The sequence below is a fragment of the Gasterosteus aculeatus genome, chromosome 10 (assembly GCF_964276395.1).
Source record: "Gasterosteus aculeatus chromosome 10, fGasAcu3.hap1.1, whole genome shotgun sequence".
In the NCBI taxonomy this organism is placed as follows: domain Eukaryota; kingdom Metazoa; phylum Chordata; class Actinopteri; order Perciformes; family Gasterosteidae; genus Gasterosteus; species Gasterosteus aculeatus.
In genome coordinates, this window is record NC_135697.1 from 11,515,332 (window position 1) to 11,535,262 (window position 19,931).

Below are 19,931 nucleotides of genomic sequence, written 5' to 3' on the forward strand. Positions count from 1 at the left end.
ATTTCTCTGAGACATAGGTGAAATAATAAAAAATGGTCTCCATGACATAAGGGTTATTACGTTATCCAGGACAGTGAGGATATGATTTGCCAAAACATTTAGTGAATGGTGAAAACGCTTCTGCCCTAGCCTCAATATTTCTTTTATTTATCAGTACATTTTTTATTTTAGTCAAAGCATTTGGACGTTGTTGTTGGACCATTAAAGACGCATTACTTTAATAAACGCCAAGACTTTCAAGTTTTGTCTAAGGTCAAACAATCAATTCTCGGTTAACATTCATGTGGATGTCGACAACGACAGCCTTAGTACTGCATTCCTTTCATTGTTAGATTCAATGAAAGGAATGCTAGATTCAATTGGTTTCTGTCAGTGTGTAAATAAACCAACTCACTGTTTTAACCACACTCTCGGTGCTTGTGTATGGGATTGGGATTGAACATTTAAAAATTTTTCCACAGAACCCTCTCCTGTCGGACCATTGTCTGATGACCTTTGTATTTCTACTATCGGAACCCCCTCCTCCTGCCAAGGGTTTATTCAGTCGACGCTTATCGGATACCGCTGTAGCCTTATTTAAAGAAGCCATTCCTTCTGCTCTAAGTTCAGTGCCCTGCCTCAAGATACAAGAAGACTCCTGTGAGAACCTCAGTCCGTCCCAGATCGATAATTTTGTCGATACTGCTACAGGCTCTTTGAGAGTGGCGCTGGATGCTATTGCTCCTCTGGAAAGAAGAATAGCAACAAGAAGGAAGTCTGCTCCATGGTATACCCTCAAACACGGAACCTAAAGCAAATTGTGCGGAAACTTGAACGATTATGGCGTTCCACCAAATCAGAAGGATCTAGGCTAGTTTGGCAAGACAGCCTTAAAACGTATAAGAAGGCTCTCCGTAACGCAAGAGCATCTTATTACTCATCATTAATAGAGAAAAATAAAAACAACTCCAGGTTTCTCTTCAGCACTGTAGCCCGACTGACAGAGAGTCACAGCTCTGTCGAGCCGTGTATTCCTTTGGACCTCACTAGTAACGACTTCATGAACTTCTTCAATGATAAGATTCTGACTATCAAAGAGAAAATTGATGGTCTCCTGCCTTCAACCAGTGCCGACCTGTCCTCCGATGTAGGAACCTTGGATGCAGCAGTGGGCCCTGATGCCTGTTTGGATGCCTTCTCTTCCATCAACCTTGATCAACTGACTTCTTTATTTTCAAAGTCTAAATCTTCTACTTGTCTCTTGGATCCGATTCCGACCAAACTGCTTAAGGAAGTTTTTCCTTTAGTTAGCACATCCTTATTAGATATTATGAATCTGTCTTTGTTGACAGGACATGTACCACAGTCCTTCAAGGTAGCTGTAATTAAACCTCTTCTTAAGAAACCTACTCTTGCTCCAGAGGTGTTGGCTAACTACAGACCTATCTCTAAACTTCCCTTCCTCTCTAAGATCCTTGAGAAATCCGTCGCAAATCAATTATGTGACTTTCTACAAAACAATGCTTTGTTCGAGGATTTCCAGTCAGGATTTCGAGTGCATCACAGTACAGAAACAGCACTGGTGAAAATTACGAATGATCTTCTACTTGCATCGGACCAAGGACTCATCTCTTTTCTTGTCTTGCTGGACCTCAGTGCCGCATTCGATACCATAGACCATTGTATCCTGTTGCAGAGACTAGAACATTTAATTGGTATCAAAGGAACTGCACTCAGCTGGTTTAAATCCTACTTATCGGACCGATCCCAGTTTGTGCTTGTAAACGGTGAATCCTCAAAGACCACCAATGTTGGTCACGGAGTCCCACAAGGTTCTGTACTTGGACCGATTTTATTTACCCTCTATATGCTTCCTTTGGGCGATCTTATCAGGAAACACCGCATAAACTTCCATTGTTATGCAGACGATACTCAACTGTATCTGTCGATCAAGCCAGAAGAGACGGACCAGTTAGTTAGACTTCAAGAATGTCTTGGAGACATCAAAACTTGGATGACCGGCAACTTCCTGATGCTAAACTCAGAAAAAACGGAAGTTATCCTGATAGGCCCAGAGCGCCTTCGAAGCCAGCTGTCACGTGATACAGTTTTTATGGATGGAATTGCTCTGGTACCCAGCAGCACCGTCAGGAATCTGGGAGTTCTCTTCGACCAGGATATGACCTTCAACTCTCATATAAAGAAGACTTCAAGGACTGCCTATTTTCATCTACGTAACATATCAAAAATCAGGAACTTCCTGTCTCAAAGTGATGCAGAAAAATTAGTTCATGCGTTTGTCACTTCCAGACTGGACTACTGTAATTCTTTGTTATCAGGCTGCTCTTGTAAATATCTTAAGCCTCTCCAGTTGATGCAGAATGCTGCAGCACGTGTATTAACAAGAACTAAGAAAAGGGATCATATCACTCCTGTATTAACTTCTCTGCACTGGCTCCCTGTTAAATCAAGAATAGATTTTAAGGTACTTCTCCTCACCTACAAGGCACTTGCTGGTGAGGCACCGTTGTATCTTCAAGAGCTTGTAACACCGTATTGCCCTACTAGGCAACTGCGCTCCATAGATGCTGGGTTACTTGTTGTTCCTATGGTTTTAAAAAGTAGGCTGGGGGCCAGAGCCTTCAGTTATCAAGCTCCTCTTTTTTGGAACCAGGTTCCACTTTCAGTCCGGGGGGCAGATTCGGTCAGCTCTTTTAAAGTAAAACTTAAAACGTTCCTCTTTGATTCCGCCTATAGTTAGGGCTGGCTCAGGTTAGTCCGGACCAGCCCTTAGTTAAGCTGCTATAGGCTTAGAATGCCGGGGGAATTCTTAGGACACACCGAGGTCCTCTCTCACGCTCTCGTTCTACCATAATTCAAGTTTTATTAATGCACATGACTAATTCAGCTTCTTTCCGGGAGTTTTTTTTGTGCTTTCTCCCCTATCAGGTCTCCGTAGATCGTGGTTTCTTCGGGACCCTGGTCCTGACACCAACCGTGGCCATGCTGACGCCTGCTGCTGCCATCATCATCAATATTTTAGATATTAATCATATTACTGTACTCATAAACCGACATTACCCTCTCCTAAAGTCTCTGTGCTCTCCCTCCCCACAGGCTTCTGTGGATGGTGGTTCTATCTGATGGTGGCTTTCCCTGCAGTGGTCCTGCTGTGCGCCTGGCTTACTACTCACAATTACTTGAATCATTTCTGTCATAGGAATTGCATGTATTATACATTGTTCATTCTGTACACATGGCATCCATTGTAGTCTGTCCATCCCGGGAGTGGGATCCCTCCTCTGACGTTCTCCCTAAGGTTTCTTCCCTTTTTTCCCTCTTGTAAGGGTTTTTTCATTTTTTGGGGAGTTTTTCCTGTGCCGATGGTGGGTTTCGGGGCAGAGGATGTTGTATGTGTACAGACTGTAAAGCCCTCTGAGGGAGGCAAATTTGTAATTTGGGATTATGGGCTATACAAAATAAAATGAATTGAATTGAATTGAATTGAATTATCTCTCTCTCTTAAGCTGTAGGAAATTAGGTGTTTTTCTGGGCTTTGGGGGCTTGTTCACAGACGTTGGTACATTGAAAGAAAGGTACATTCAAACAGGTGTGAGCGAGACCAAGCCAACTCTGGTCCATTTCAGGCCCGTCGTTTGCATGCATCGCAGGTGAGCCGTTCGCATGTGGCTATTTCTAAATACAGGTGTGCATACACCCGAGATACAGACCACATGCTTTCTTTGAGAATTACAAAAGTACGTCGAGTTGTATAGGGTGCCTCTGTATGGGGCGCCGTTTGTAAAATGTTGCACGTTCTAAAATCCTGCGCAGTTTTGCTACATTTAGCATTATCATATGAACAAAAAAGCACAAAAATATTCACATGTCACTTTTTCAAACATTGAGAGAGAAATTCATGTAAATTCATGCAATAACTTTTCTAAGGATAATGTTTGGCAGTAACACAAAGTTGTTAAATAATATAAATGTTAAATCTAAATCTAAATGTTGAATGTAAATCTGAATGTTAAATCTAAATGTAAATGTTAAATCTAAATCTAAATGTTATATCTAAATGTTAAATATAAATGTAAATATTAAATGTAAATATTACTTATAACTTAAGTACCTGAGTGGATGCAACTATCAAATGCAATATTTTAAGTTATATTTTCTGTTGACTCAAGTATTTTAGTAGGTCTGAATAATAATGTTAAGTTTGACAAACTTTGACAAAATAAGATTTTATCTTATTTATTTGAAATTTGCTTGATTGTATTTTCTATTACTATTATGCATATTATTAAGCACTTTGTAACCTTGTTTGGAAAGGTGCTATATAAATAAACGTTATTATTATTATATTAACGTGTTTCAATCTGAAGCTAAACTCATTATACAAGGAGAAAGGTTTCTGTGTGCATGTGTGTCTTGATTATCAGAGTATATGTCAGATATATATATATATATATATATATATATATATATATATATATATATATATATATACACACACACACCTGTAAATTTAAGACACAATCACTATACTGAAAATCAGAGTAATAATCTAATCTAAATAAGTTTCAGGCCTATGTTCGGCAATGGACGGGAGAGTAGGTGGAGCGTCCCACTGGGACATCTATTCTTCTGACATTGGCCACTAAGTTGGCTCTCTGACAGCAGCATCGGGTTGATGCCTGTTGCCATACCAACGATTATCTCATCAGTAGCAACAAGTGCTCCTGTAGGGAATTGTGGAGTCCCTTGTGAACAGATCAGAGACGAGCAATGGTGCACTCTGAAAACATTTGCAGAGCGAAGCTGAAAACACTGTATACTAAATGCAATGTGAAGAGTGTGAGGGTTACGGCTGCTCAGCTGAACTCCGCTGGTAAGGAAATCCAACTACCTTACCAGCGACATCCAATATAGGCCCTCCATGTGATCTTGAATCAGCACAAAGAGTACAAAATCCAACTTTTTCAGATCATGGCCTCCAGGAATTACATGGAGGTCATGTTGTGAGAAGTAGTCACACATTTAACAAGCTGCTTAAGGAGAAATAGGCAAAATTCTATTGGAAGCAAAACAGTTCCCAAGCAATCAAAAACACAGCAAGTTTGTTCATATGCAATAACACAGCAGTTTCTAGACTACAGCTGCTTCAAACTAGAACAAATTCTGGATTTGTAAAGGTGAGCAAGTGAATACAAACAGGTCTAATAACAATAACAACACACTCTACTATAGCATGTTTTTTAGCAAAGGACAGTGTTCTGACCCGATAACTGAAGCTCTGCCCACCGCAGCTGGACAAGGTAACTGTAGGGAGCCTATTCTCACCTAGTTTCAGGAGGCAGCCTTGCAGCAGCATCTAGAAGAGTTCTCGATCTGTCAGATGCTGCCAGTGACACGGAGACGGTCTTTGCTTTGTCCCAGCGCCGTGGCAACAACTGCCAGCGAACACTGTGCCGACGAGAGCTTGATTCGTTAACCACCACACAAGAAAAGCTCCAGGGGCACCTTGTGTTTAACAGGGCATAACTGAGTGCCATCCACAAATGGCAATGGTGTTCGACCCCACCATGGGCGACAGGAAGAAAAAAGAAAGATTTTCAATATAGTTTACTGCAGTATAGTTTACTTCACCTGCTGAAGCAGTATAGTATAATGATATTGTGTATAATATATGTTTGCACACGAATATGTATAAATCCATCCCCAGAATGGTCAACACAACCAATGATCTGGTAATGTTTGTGTATGTGTACATGCACAATTAGACTCAAAGCTAATTGATCTCAACCTCTACAGTCTTATCCGGGGACTGTTCCTTTATCACACAGAAACACAACGAGCAATTTATTTAATCATTTATTTTTTTGGTCACCACATGAGTAAAACAATTTGCATCTCAGCTGATCCTACTTGATCATATTTCAAGACACAAACAGAAACATGCCAGCGATTGACATTTCCAAAAAATATATAATAATTCCATTTGATCACACTTAAAACCGAATACCGTGAGCAAAATACTTCAATCCACATGCAGTGGTGTAGTCTACGTGATACACAGGTCCACATGTCCTCATGGTTGAGCCAACACCAAGGGACGTTCTCTTTAATGTTTTCATTTAAAGTACCACTGATAAAGGTCGTGCATTACATGGTATTCCCTGTCTCTCGACATGTGTTTGCAGGCGAGGCAGATAGGCTGAATGAATTCATTTTGGGTCGACAGCAGGTGAGGGGTGGCTGTGAAGAACTTTCTCCACTCAAAGTAACGTGCGTACGCCTCGTCCTTCATGTCCAGCAGAAAGGCCGCCAGTGACTTTGCATCGGGGAAATCATTTACGTGGATGAAGGCGTCGGCGGGAAGGAATTGATCATAGTTTTCTCTCGGCGGACCCAAAACTACAGGGACCGTCCCCGCCACGAGGGGCCCGTTGACCTTCTCGGTGATGTAGTCTCTGTGGATCGAGTTCTCAAATGAGAGGTAAAACTTACAGCTAGCAATTGTTGAGTAGTACTCATCATAACTTAAAACATTCCCAGTATAGGCTCTACCAAAGACACTGATGTTGATGTGTTTGGATAGTTCACGATAATATTGTTCTCTCACAGCTGTTCCTGTTTGAGGGTTATTGTTACTGACTATCCAGCACACTAGTTTGTCTTTCTTGGGCAAAACAAAGTCCTCCTTCGCTTCAGTCTCTCTGATCGTGAGATCATTCCTCACATTGATGTCAGCGTATCTTCTGTAGCTCAACGTTAAGTTGAACAGGTTGACCAGACCCGGTACCTTCCCTGTGTTTGTCGGCGATTCCACATGGAACCAAATCCACTTCTGAAAAGCTGGACGTGGCTCCTGTGGCATGTTGTCCAAATTCCAGGCTATGTTCTTTTGGTAGAAAATGACTCCATGTGCCTTGCTGTAGAGGGATCTATCATCTGTCAGAACACAGCTATCAATTTGGAAGTTGGTTGAGCAAATTTTGAAGTCAAACCTCACACCGAGGGGCCAGAACCACAGCAGGACTATGGGCTTCTCATTTGGTTTCACGTCTTGATGATTTTCCGCAGGTGCGTATTTAGGGGAACAAACAGGGGACGCAGGCTCTAAATAGAGGAAGAATGGCAAAATAGAGCCAAAGAGGCAGATAGCAACTATATTTGTTATCCACCATGTTTTCTTGGAATCTGGTATCTTCATCTGTGGAAGTAGAGAGTGAAGCAAAGAATTAGATATCTACATTATCTCAGAAGTTGTGGGAAATAAGAGTTTAATCATCAGTCAAAAAGATTAACAAATCATGACTTTAGATGTCATAACATCAGAGGATTGGTGGATAGATCCAACAAAAAGTGATCTTTCAGCCAGGAGACCTCTGTTCATTCCACATGTGGAAATAGAAGACAATGGAGATTCACCTTTCATGTAACGGCGCTTCCATAGTTATTTTAGCTCAAAAAACAATCAAACAAACAAAAGTAGTTTTGTTACCTAAACCTAACTTTATGTGTACTGTAAAGACTGTAATTTATTTTGCAAAGACTGTATCATGTTATGACCATGAACTGGCATTTGTTTACAGATTTGATAAAAAAAGATTTCGAAATTTACTGCATTCTCTTCATTTTCCCTTTGTGTGTGGTTTATACATAAATACAGACACTATCACAATTAAGGATTGCAAGAACAATAGCAAAGCATTAATTCTTCTACCTGGGTATTGTAGTTTTAAGGATTGTCTACTAAGCTAAATTTATGGATAAAGCATTTCTCTGAGACATAGGTGAAATAATAAAAAATGGTCTCCATGACATAAGGGTTATTACGTTATCCAGGACAGTGAGGATATGATTTGCCAAAACATTTAGTGAATGGTGAAAACGCTTCTGCCCTAGCCTCAATATTTCTTTTATTTATCAGTACATTTTTTATTTTAGTCAAAGCATTTGGACGTTGTTGTTGGACCATTAAAGACGCATTACTTTAATAAACGCCAAGACTTTCAAGTTTTGTCTAAGGTCAAACAATCAATTCTCGGTTAACATTCATGTGGATGTCGACAACGACAGCCTTAGTACTGCATTCCTTTCATTGTTAGATTCAATGAAAGGAATGCTAGATTCAATTGGTTTCTGTCAGTGTGTAAATAAACCAACTCACTGTTTTAACCACACTCTCGGTGCTTGTGTATGGGATTGGGATTGAACATTTAAAAATTTTTCCACAGAACCCTCTCCTGTCGGACCATTGTCTGATGACCTTTGTATTTCTACTATCGGAACCCCCTCCTCCTGCCAAGGGTTTATTCAGTCGACGCTTATCGGATACCGCTGTAGCCTTATTTAAAGAAGCCATTCCTTCTGCTCTAAGTTCAGTGCCCTGCCTCAAGATACAAGAAGACTCCTGTGAGAACCTCAGTCCGTCCCAGATCGATAATTTTGTCGATACTGCTACAGGCTCTTTGAGAGTGGCGCTGGATGCTATTGCTCCTCTGGAAAGAAGAATAGCAACAAGAAGGAAGTCTGCTCCATGGTATACCCTCAAACACGGAACCTAAAGCAAATTGTGCGGAAACTTGAACGATTATGGCGTTCCACCAAATCAGAAGGATCTAGGCTAGTTTGGCAAGACAGCCTTAAAACGTATAAGAAGGCTCTCCGTAACGCAAGAGCATCTTATTACTCATCATTAATAGAGAAAAATAAAAACAACTCCAGGTTTCTCTTCAGCACTGTAGCCCGACTGACAGAGAGTCACAGCTCTGTCGAGCCGTGTATTCCTTTGGACCTCACTAGTAACGACTTCATGAACTTCTTCAATGATAAGATTCTGACTATCAAAGAGAAAATTGATGGTCTCCTGCCTTCAACCAGTGCCGACCTGTCCTCCGATGTAGGAACCTTGGATGCAGCAGTGGGCCCTGATGCCTGTTTGGATGCCTTCTCTTCCATCAACCTTGATCAACTGACTTCTTTATTTTCAAAGTCTAAATCTTCTACTTGTCTCTTGGATCCGATTCCGACCAAACTGCTTAAGGAAGTTTTTCCTTTAGTTAGCACATCCTTATTAGATATTATGAATCTGTCTTTGTTGACAGGACATGTACCACAGTCCTTCAAGGTAGCTGTAATTAAACCTCTTCTTAAGAAACCTACTCTTGCTCCAGAGGTGTTGGCTAACTACAGACCTATCTCTAAACTTCCCTTCCTCTCTAAGATCCTTGAGAAATCCGTCGCAAATCAATTATGTGACTTTCTACAAAACAATGCTTTGTTCGAGGATTTCCAGTCAGGATTTCGAGTGCATCACAGTACAGAAACAGCACTGGTGAAAATTACGAATGATCTTCTACTTGCATCGGACCAAGGACTCATCTCTTTTCTTGTCTTGCTGGACCTCAGTGCCGCATTCGATACCATAGACCATTGTATCCTGTTGCAGAGACTAGAACATTTAATTGGTATCAAAGGAACTGCACTCAGCTGGTTTAAATCCTACTTATCGGACCGATCCCAGTTTGTGCTTGTAAACGGTGAATCCTCAAAGACCACCAATGTTGGTCACGGAGTCCCACAAGGTTCTGTACTTGGACCGATTTTATTTACCCTCTATATGCTTCCTTTGGGCGATCTTATCAGGAAACACCGCATAAACTTCCATTGTTATGCAGACGATACTCAACTGTATCTGTCGATCAAGCCAGAAGAGACGGACCAGTTAGTTAGACTTCAAGAATGTCTTGGAGACATCAAAACTTGGATGACCGGCAACTTCCTGATGCTAAACTCAGAAAAAACGGAAGTTATCCTGATAGGCCCAGAGCGCCTTCGAAGCCAGCTGTCACGTGATACAGTTTTTATGGATGGAATTGCTCTGGTACCCAGCAGCACCGTCAGGAATCTGGGAGTTCTCTTCGACCAGGATATGACCTTCAACTCTCATATAAAGAAGACTTCAAGGACTGCCTATTTTCATCTACGTAACATATCAAAAATCAGGAACTTCCTGTCTCAAAGTGATGCAGAAAAATTAGTTCATGCGTTTGTCACTTCCAGACTGGACTACTGTAATTCTTTGTTATCAGGCTGCTCTTGTAAATATCTTAAGCCTCTCCAGTTGATGCAGAATGCTGCAGCACGTGTATTAACAAGAACTAAGAAAAGGGATCATATCACTCCTGTATTAACTTCTCTGCACTGGCTCCCTGTTAAATCAAGAATAGATTTTAAGGTACTTCTCCTCACCTACAAGGCACTTGCTGGTGAGGCACCGTTGTATCTTCAAGAGCTTGTAACACCGTATTGCCCTACTAGGCAACTGCGCTCCATAGATGCTGGGTTACTTGTTGTTCCTATGGTTTTAAAAAGTAGGCTGGGGGCCAGAGCCTTCAGTTATCAAGCTCCTCTTTTTTGGAACCAGGTTCCACTTTCAGTCCGGGGGGCAGATTCGGTCAGCTCTTTTAAAGTAAAACTTAAAACGTTCCTCTTTGATTCCGCCTATAGTTAGGGCTGGCTCAGGTTAGTCCGGACCAGCCCTTAGTTAAGCTGCTATAGGCTTAGAATGCCGGGGGAATTCTTAGGACACACCGAGGTCCTCTCTCACGCTCTCGTTCTACCATAATTCAAGTTTTATTAATGCACATGACTAATTCAGCTTCTTTCCGGGAGTTTTTTTTGTGCTTTCTCCCCTATCAGGTCTCCGTAGATCGTGGTTTCTTCGGGACCCTGGTCCTGACACCAACCGTGGCCATGCTGACGCCTGCTGCTGCCATCATCATCAATATTTTAGATATTAATGATATTACTGTACTCATAAACCGACATTACCCTCTCCTAAAGTCTCTGTGCTCTCCCTCCCCACAGGCTTCTGTGGATGGTGGTTCTATCTGATGGTGGCTTTCCCTGCAGTGGTCCTGCTGTGCGCCTGGCTTACTACTCACAATTACTTGAATCATTTCTGTCATAGGAATTGCATGTATTATACATTGTTCATTCTGTACACATGGCATCCATTGTAGTCTGTCCATCCCGGGAGTGGGATCCCTCCTCTGACGTTCTCCCTAAGGTTTCTTCCCTTTTTTCCCTCTTGTAAGGGTTTTTTCATTTTTTGGGGAGTTTTTCCTGTGCCGATGGTGGGTTTCGGGGCAGAGGATGTTGTATGTGTACAGACTGTAAAGCCCTCTGAGGGAGGCAAATTTGTAATTTGGGATTATGGGCTATACAAAATAAAATGAATTGAATTGAATTGAATTGAATTATCTCTCTCTCTTAAGCTGTAGGAAATTAGGTGTTTTTCTGGGCTTTGGGGGCTTGTTCACAGACGTTGGTACATTGAAAGAAAGGTACATTCAAACAGGTGTGAGCGAGACCAAGCCAACTCTGGTCCATTTCAGGCCCGTCGTTTGCATGCATCGCAGGTGAGCCGTTCGCATGTGGCTATTTCTAAATACAGGTGTGCATACACCCGAGATACAGACCACATGCTTTCTTTGAGAATTACAAAAGTACGTCGAGTTGTATAGGGTGCCTCTGTATGGGGCGCCGTTTGTAAAATGTTGCACGTTCTAAAATCCTGCGCAGTTTTGCTACATTTAGCATTATCATATGAACAAAAAAGCACAAAAATATTCACATGTCACTTTTTCAAACATTGAGAGAGAAATTCATGTAAATTCATGCAATAACTTTTCTAAGGATAATGTTTGGCAGTAACACAAAGTTGTTAAATAATATAAATGTTAAATCTAAATCTAAATGTTGAATGTAAATCTGAATGTTAAATCTAAATGTAAATGTTAAATCTAAATCTAAATGTTATATCTAAATGTTAAATATAAATGTAAATATTAAATGTAAATATTACTTATAACTTAAGTACCTGAGTGGATGCAACTATCAAATGCAATATTTTAAGTTATATTTTCTGTTGACTCAAGTATTTTAGTAGGTCTGAATAATAATGTTAAGTTTGACAAACTTTGACAAAATAAGATTTTATCTTATTTATTTGAAATTTGCTTGATTGTATTTTCTATTACTATTATGCATATTATTAAGCACTTTGTAACCTTGTTTGGAAAGGTGCTATATAAATAAACGTTATTATTATTATATTAACGTGTTTCAATCTGAAGCTAAACTCATTATACAAGGAGAAAGGTTTCTGTGTGCATGTGTGTCTTGATTATCAGAGTATATGTCAGATATATATATATATATATATATATATATATATATATATATATATATATATATATATACACACACACACCTGTAAATTTAAGACACAATCACTATACTGAAAATCAGAGTAATAATCTAATCTAAATAAGTTTCAGGCCTATGTTCGGCAATGGACGGGAGAGTAGGTGGAGCGTCCCACTGGGACATCTATTCTTCTGACATTGGCCACTAAGTTGGCTCTCTGACAGCAGCATCGGGTTGATGCCTGTTGCCATACCAACGATTATCTCATCAGTAGCAACAAGTGCTCCTGTAGGGAATTGTGGAGTCCCTTGTGAACAGATCAGAGACGAGCAATGGTGCACTCTGAAAACATTTGCAGAGCGAAGCTGAAAACACTGTATACTAAATGCAATGTGAAGAGTGTGAGGGTTACGGCTGCTCAGCTGAACTCCGCTGGTAAGGAAATCCAACTACCTTACCAGCGACATCCAATATAGGCCCTCCATGTGATCTTGAATCAGCACAAAGAGTACAAAATCCAACTTTTTCAGATCATGGCCTCCAGGAATTACATGGAGGTCATGTTGTGAGAAGTAGTCACACATTTAACAAGCTGCTTAAGGAGAAATAGGCAAAATTCTATTGGAAGCAAAACAGTTCCCAAGCAATCAAAAACACAGCAAGTTTGTTCATATGCAATAACACAGCAGTTTCTAGACTACAGCTGCTTCAAACTAGAACAAATTCTGGATTTGTAAAGGTGAGCAAGTGAATACAAACAGGTCTAATAACAATAACAACACACTCTACTATAGCATGTTTTTTAGCAAAGGACAGTGTTCTGACCCGATAACTGAAGCTCTGCCCACCGCAGCTGGACAAGGTAACTGTAGGGAGCCTATTCTCACCTAGTTTCAGGAGGCAGCCTTGCAGCAGCATCTAGAAGAGTTCTCGATCTGTCAGATGCTGCCAGTGACACGGAGACGGTCTTTGCTTTGTCCCAGCGCCGTGGCAACAACTGCCAGCGAACACTGTGCCGACGAGAGCTTGATTCGTTAACCACCACACAAGAAAAGCTCCAGGGGCACCTTGTGTTTAACAGGGCATAACTGAGTGCCATCCACAAATGGCAATGGTGTTCGACCCCACCATGGGCGACAGGAAGAAAAAAGAAAGATTTTCAATATAGTTTACTGCAGTATAGTTTACTTCACCTGCTGAAGCAGTATAGTATAATGATATTGTGTATAATATATGTTTGCACACGAATATGTATAAATCCATCCCCAGAATGGTCAACACAACCAATGATCTGGTAATGTTTGTGTATGTGTACATGCACAATTAGACTCAAAGCTAATTGATCTCAACCTCTACAGTCTTATCCGGGGACTGTTCCTTTATCACACAGAAACACAACGAGCAATTTATTTAATCATTTATTTTTTTGGTCACCACATGAGTAAAACAATTTGCATCTCAGCTGATCCTACTTGATCATATTTCAAGACACAAACAGAAACATGCCAGCGATTGACATTTCCAAAAAATATATAATAATTCCATTTGATCACACTTAAAACCGAATACCGTGAGCAAAATACTTCAATCCACATGCAGTGGTGTAGTCTACGTGATACACAGGTCCACATGTCCTCATGGTTGAGCCAACACCAAGGGACGTTCTCTTTAATGTTTTCATTTAAAGTACCACTGATAAAGGTCGTGCATTACATGGTATTCCCTGTCTCTCGACATGTGTTTGCAGGCGAGGCAGATAGGCTGAATGAATTCATTTTGGGTCGACAGCAGGTGAGGGGTGGCTGTGAAGAACTTTCTCCACTCAAAGTAACGTGCGTACGCCTCGTCCTTCATGTCCAGCAGAAAGGCCGCCAGTGACTTTGCATCGGGGAAATCATTTACGTGGATGAAGGCGTCGGCGGGAAGGAATTGATCATAGTTTTCTCTCGGCGGACCCAAAACTACAGGGACCGTCCCCGCCACGAGGGGCCCGTTGACCTTCTCGGTGATGTAGTCTCTGTGGATCGAGTTCTCAAATGAGAGGTAAAACTTACAGCTAGCAATTGTTGAGTAGTACTCATCATAACTTAAAACATTCCCAGTATAGGCTCTACCAAAGACACTGATGTTGATGTGTTTGGATAGTTCACGATAATATTGTTCTCTCACAGCTGTTCCTGTTTGAGGGTTATTGTTACTGACTATCCAGCACACTAGTTTGTCTTTCTTGGGCAAAACAAAGTCCTCCTTCGCTTCAGTCTCTCTGATCGTGAGATCATTCCTCACATTGATGTCAGCGTATCTTCTGTAGCTCAACGTTAAGTTGAACAGGTTGACCAGACCCGGTACCTTCCCTGTGTTTGTCGGCGATTCCACATGGAACCAAATCCACTTCTGAAAAGCTGGACGTGGCTCCTGTGGCATGTTGTCCAAATTCCAGGCTATGTTCTTTTGGTAGAAAATGACTCCATGTGCCTTGCTGTAGAGGGATCTATCATCTGTCAGAACACAGCTATCAATTTGGAAGTTGGTTGAGCAAATTTTGAAGTCAAACCTCACACCGAGGGGCCAGAACCACAGCAGGACTATGGGCTTCTCATTTGGTTTCACGTCTTGATGATTTTCCGCAGGTGCGTATTTAGGGGAACAAACAGGGGACGCAGGCTCTAAATAGAGGAAGAATGGCAAAATAGAGCCAAAGAGGCAGATAGCAACTATATTTGTTATCCACCATGTTTTCTTGGAATCTGGTATCTTCATCTGTGGAAGTAGAGAGTGAAGCAAAGAATTAGATATCTACATTATCTCAGAAGTTGTGGGAAATAAGAGTTTAATCATCAGTCAAAAAGATTAACAAATCATGACTTTAGATGTCATAACATCAGAGGATTGGTGGATAGATCCAACAAAAAGTGATCTTTCAGCCAGGAGACCTCTGTTCATTCCACATGTGGAAATAGAAGACAATGGAGATTCACCTTTCATGTAACGGCGCTTCCATAGTTATTTTAAATCAAACAACAATCTTTTCCCAAAACAAACCTAACTTTATGTTTCCTGTAAAGACTGCCATTTATTTTGCAAAGACTGTGTACATACACAGTAATTACTCCAGCAACACATATGTCATTTGTTGCTGGAGTAATTTTTTTGATCATTGTCTATAGCATCCCAAACGTCCAATCAATGCTTTGCTATTGACAGGAATGAGTGAGAGATTACAGTTTTGACAAAAAAGATTTCTTTAAACTGACTGCAATCCGTTTATTTTTCACTGTGTGTGAGGACTATACAGAAATACAGAGACTATCACACTTTAGGATTGCAACGGCAATAGCAAAGCAATCTTTTTTCATGCATTTGAATTCCTCCCAATTCCTGCTTCTGCCTCTGAATCATGGGTATTGAAGTTTCAAGGCTTGTCCACTAAGCTAAAATTACGAATAAAAAACTTCTCAGAGTTAGAGGTGAAATAATATAAAATGCTCTCCATGACATAAGGCTTAATACATTATCCAGGACAGTGAGGATATGATTTGACAAAACATTTAGTGAATGGTGAAAACGCTTCTTTCCCTGCCTCAAATTCTTTTGTATTTATTAGTACATTTTTATTTTAACCAATGCAATTGCGTGTTGTTGTTGGACCATTAAGGACGCATTACTTTCAAAACCACCAAAATGTTCAAGTTGGCCAAACAACCAATTCTGACAGTTATTTAGCATTAGAAACAGCGTCATATGATTCAGTATAATATTAACATGTATTATAATAGTAAGAAAACGGCAGAACAGCTGTAGATTGTATTTGTCCCAAAGATAATCACGTTTTTAAGGCTAAATTTTTAGAGATTAAACTGTCAATATCGACATCACCACTAAATAACATATTCCTTTCTTACCGTTTCAGAGTATGAGGGATGGATGTCTCTTTCTTGTAGGCGGTGGGCCAACTGTGTGACACTTCAGCACAGTCAAATGCCTTGGATAACCTTCCAAAGTCAGCGAGAAAATACTGTTGTCATACTTTGAACAACCTTCTGTAGATGGATGATTGTGATCAGATTCTCAGTGTCGTCCACACAAAGAACCAATGAACGAACCGCACAACAGCCCAGGTTGAAGTTGTGTACTCAAGCACCTACGTATGGAAAACTCTGCCTGCAAAAACAAATGAGAGGCAAGGGGCGTGTACAAATAGAACTTCTAGTCAAACCTACATCCTTATGAGCTCCTGTAAAAGAATTTGAGACGCACCTTTTGAGAAATGTGTAGGAGTGTAGAAATGATTGTATTACCTCAGAAGTTTTAGTCTGAATTTTAATCCCCTCTCTATGAACTGCTAAAAAGTTGAATGATCAGTAGATCCTTGTCATCCTTCTTAAATAAAATAAAAACATTTCAACCGTTTGTGGCACACACAACACAATAAGCACACAATTCATTTTTGTGCTGCTCTACAGTCTTATCCGGGGACTCTTCCTTCATCACACAGAAACGTAACCAGTAATTTATTTAATCATTTATTTTTTTTGTCTCCACATGAGTAAAACCATGTACATCCATATCCATCTGCTCCCACCCTGAGGTGGGTTTGTAAAAAAAGGAAATAAAAGCCAGAATGAACATTTAACACAACTAACACGCTGAACACAACCTGATAAAAGCCTCTTTGTTTGCATCCCAACTGGTCCAACTTGTTCATCTAGCAGCAAGGCAAAAAGAGGAACATACAAAGGAACTAACTAACTAACTTCAGAAAACACGCTGAATCATTCAGTGGGGGAGGACTACAGGTTGTAAGGAAGAGTTTGAAGGAGGTTATCCAAATGTTAATATTACTAACATTAACAAAAGAACAATACCGACTAGCTGCTTCTACCTTTTTTTTACAGCCTTCAAGCTAAGCTAATTTTCTAAAAAAGGGACAATACATTCCAAAAATGTACAATAATTCCAGTTCATCACATGGACTTGAAAACGGAATACACTCTGCATAATACTTATGTATTTATCCACATGGTTGAGCAACACCAAGGGACGTTCTCTTTAATGTTTTCATTTAAAGTACCACTGATAAAGGTCGTGCATTACATGGTATTCCCTGTCTCTCGACATGTGTTTGCAGGCGAGGCAGATAGGCTGAATGAATTCTTTTTGAGTCGACAGCAGGTGAGGGGTGGCTGTGAAGAACTTTCTCCACTCAAAGTAACGTGCGTACGCCTCGTCCTTCATGTCCAGCAGAAAGGCCGCCAGTGACTTTGCATCGGGGAAATCATTTACGTGGATGAAGGCGTCGGCGGGAAGGAATTGATCATAGTTTTCTCTCGGCGGACCCAAAACTACAGGGACCGTCCCCGCCACGAGGGGCCCGTTGACCTTCTCGGTGATGTAGTCTCTGTGGATCGAGTTCTCAAATGAGAGGTAAAACTTACAGCTAGCAATTGTTGAGTAGTACTCATCATAACTTAAAACATTCCCAGTATAGGCTCTACCAAAGACACTGATGTTGATGTGTTTGGATAGTTCACGATAATATTGTTCTCTCACACCTGTCCCTGTTCGAGGGTTATGGTTACTGACTATCCAGCACACTAGTTTGTCTTTCTTGGGCAAAACAAAGTCCTCCTTCGCTTCAGTCTCTCTGATCGCGAGATCATTCCTCACATTGATGTCAGCGTATCTTCTGTAGCTCAACGTTAAGTTGAACAGGTTGACCAGACCCGGTACCTTCCCTGTGTTTGTCGGCGATTCCACATGGAACCAAATCCACTTCTGAAAAGCTGGACGTGGCTCCTGTGGCATGTTGTCCAAATTCCAGGCTATGTTCTTTTGGTAGAAAATGACTCCATGTGCCTTGCTGTAGAGGGATCTATCATCTGTCAGAACACAGCTATCAATTTGGAAGTTGGTTGAGCAAATTTTGAAGTCAAACCTCACACCGAGGGGCCAGAACCACAGCAGGACTATGGGCTTCTCATTTGGTTTCACGTCTTGATGATTTTCCGCAGGTGCGTATTTAGGGGAACAAACAGGGGACGCAGGCTCTAAATAGAGAAAGAATGCCAAAATAGAGCCAAAGAGGCAGATAGCAACTATATTTGTTATCCACCATGTTTTCTTGGAATCTGATATCTTCATCTGTGGAAGTAGAGAGTGAAGCAAAGAATTAGATATCTACATTATCTCAGAAGCTGTGGGAAATAAGAGTTTAATCATCAGTCAAAAAGATTAACAAATCATGACTTTAGATGTCATAACATCAGAGGATTGGTGGATAGATCCAACAAAAAGTGGTCTTTCAGCCAGGAGACCTCTGTTCATTCCACATGTGGAAATAGAAGACAATGGAGATTCACCTTTCATGTAACGGCGCTTCCATAGTTATTTTAACGCAAACAACAATCTTTTCCCAAAACAAACCTAACTTTATGTTTCCTGTAAAGACTGCCATTTATTTTGCAAAGACTGTGTACATACAGTATATGTCATTTGTTGCTAGAGTAATTTTTTTGATCATTGTCTATAGCATCCCAAACGTCCAATCGATGCTTTGCTATTGACAGGAATGAGCGAGAGATTACAGTTTTGACCAAAAAGATTTTTTTTAAACTGATTGCAATCCGTTTATTTTTCACTGTGTGTGAGGACTATACAGAAATACAGAGACTATCACACTTTAGGATTGCAACGGCAATAGCAAAGCAATCTTTTTTCATGCATTTGAATTCCTCCCAATTCCTGCTTCAGCCTCTGATTCATGGGTATTGAAGTTTCAAGGCTTGTCTACTAAGATAAAATTACGAATAAAAAACTTCTCCGAGATAGAGATGAAATAATAAAAAATGCTCTCCATGACATAAGGCTTATTACATTATCCAGGACAGTGAGGATATGATTTGACAAAACATTTAGTGAATGGTGAAAACGCTTCTTTCCCTGCCTCAAATTCTTTTGTATTTATTAGTACATTTTTATTTTAACCAATGCAATTGCGTGTTGTTGTTGGAGCATTAAGGACGCATTACTTTCAAAACCACCAAGACGTTCAAGTTGGCCAAACAACCAATTCTGACAGTTATTTAGTATTTGAAACAGCGTCATATGATTCAGTATAATATTAACATGTATTATAATAGTGAGAAAACGGCAGAACAGCTATAGATTGTATTTGTCCCAAAGAAAATCACGTTTTTAAGGCTAAAGTTTTAGAGATTAAACTGTCAATATTCACATCACCACTGAATAACATATTTCTTTCTTACCGTTTCAGAGTTTGAGGGATGGATGTCTCTTTCTTGTAGGCGGTGGGCCAACTGTGTGCCACTTCAGCACAGTCAAATACCTTGGATAACCTTCCAAAGTCAGCGACAAAATACTGTTGTCATACTTTGAACAACCTTCTGTAGATGGATGATTGTGATCAGATTCACAGTGTCGTCCACACAAAGAACCAATGAACAAACCGGTTGAAGTTGTGTACTCAGAGAACCTGCGTATGGAAAACTCTGCCCGCAAAAACAAATGGGAGGCAAGGGACATGTACAGATAGAACTTCTGGTTCAACGAGTCAAACCTACTTCCTAGCGAGGTGCAGCTGCTGAGATGGATGTCTCTTTCCTGTTGGCGGTGGACCAACCATAACAGCTGTGTGACACTTCAGCACAATCAAATATCTATAAAGTAATTAATTTAATCGTTTATTGATGTAGTCACCACATGAGTAA

At 40.5% G+C, this 19,931-nt stretch overlaps 3 protein-coding genes across 3 annotated transcripts; all 3 read right to left on the minus strand.

The window, feature by feature from the left end:
- Positions 1-5,843: 5,843 nt before the first annotated feature.
- Positions 5,844-7,380, minus strand: LOC144383592 (4-galactosyl-N-acetylglucosaminide 3-alpha-L-fucosyltransferase 9-like). The gene has a single exon (XM_078081743.1). It carries the CDS (start codon positions 7,196-7,198, stop codon positions 6,116-6,118), a length of 1,083 nt encoding a protein of 360 aa, XP_077937869.1. The 5' UTR covers positions 7,199-7,380; the 3' UTR covers positions 5,844-6,115.
- Positions 7,381-13,609: 6,229 nt separating this feature from the next.
- Positions 13,610-16,248, minus strand: LOC120826829 (4-galactosyl-N-acetylglucosaminide 3-alpha-L-fucosyltransferase 9). The gene is made up of 2 exons (XM_040189386.2): positions 16,107-16,248; positions 13,610-14,964 (listed from the first exon to the last, which is right to left on the minus strand). The coding sequence occupies exon 2, from the start codon at positions 14,962-14,964 to the stop codon at positions 13,882-13,884; it is 1,083 nt and encodes a 360-aa protein (XP_040045320.2). The 5' UTR covers positions 16,107-16,248; the 3' UTR covers positions 13,610-13,881.
- A 466-nt stretch (positions 16,249-16,714) lies between these two features.
- Positions 16,715-19,709, minus strand: LOC120826828 (4-galactosyl-N-acetylglucosaminide 3-alpha-L-fucosyltransferase 9-like). The gene is made up of 2 exons (XM_040189384.2): positions 19,470-19,709; positions 16,715-18,345 (listed from the first exon to the last, which is right to left on the minus strand). The coding sequence occupies exon 2, from the start codon at positions 18,343-18,345 to the stop codon at positions 17,263-17,265; it is 1,083 nt and encodes a 360-aa protein (XP_040045318.2). The 5' UTR covers positions 19,470-19,709; the 3' UTR covers positions 16,715-17,262.
- Positions 19,710-19,931: the final 222 nt, after the last annotated feature.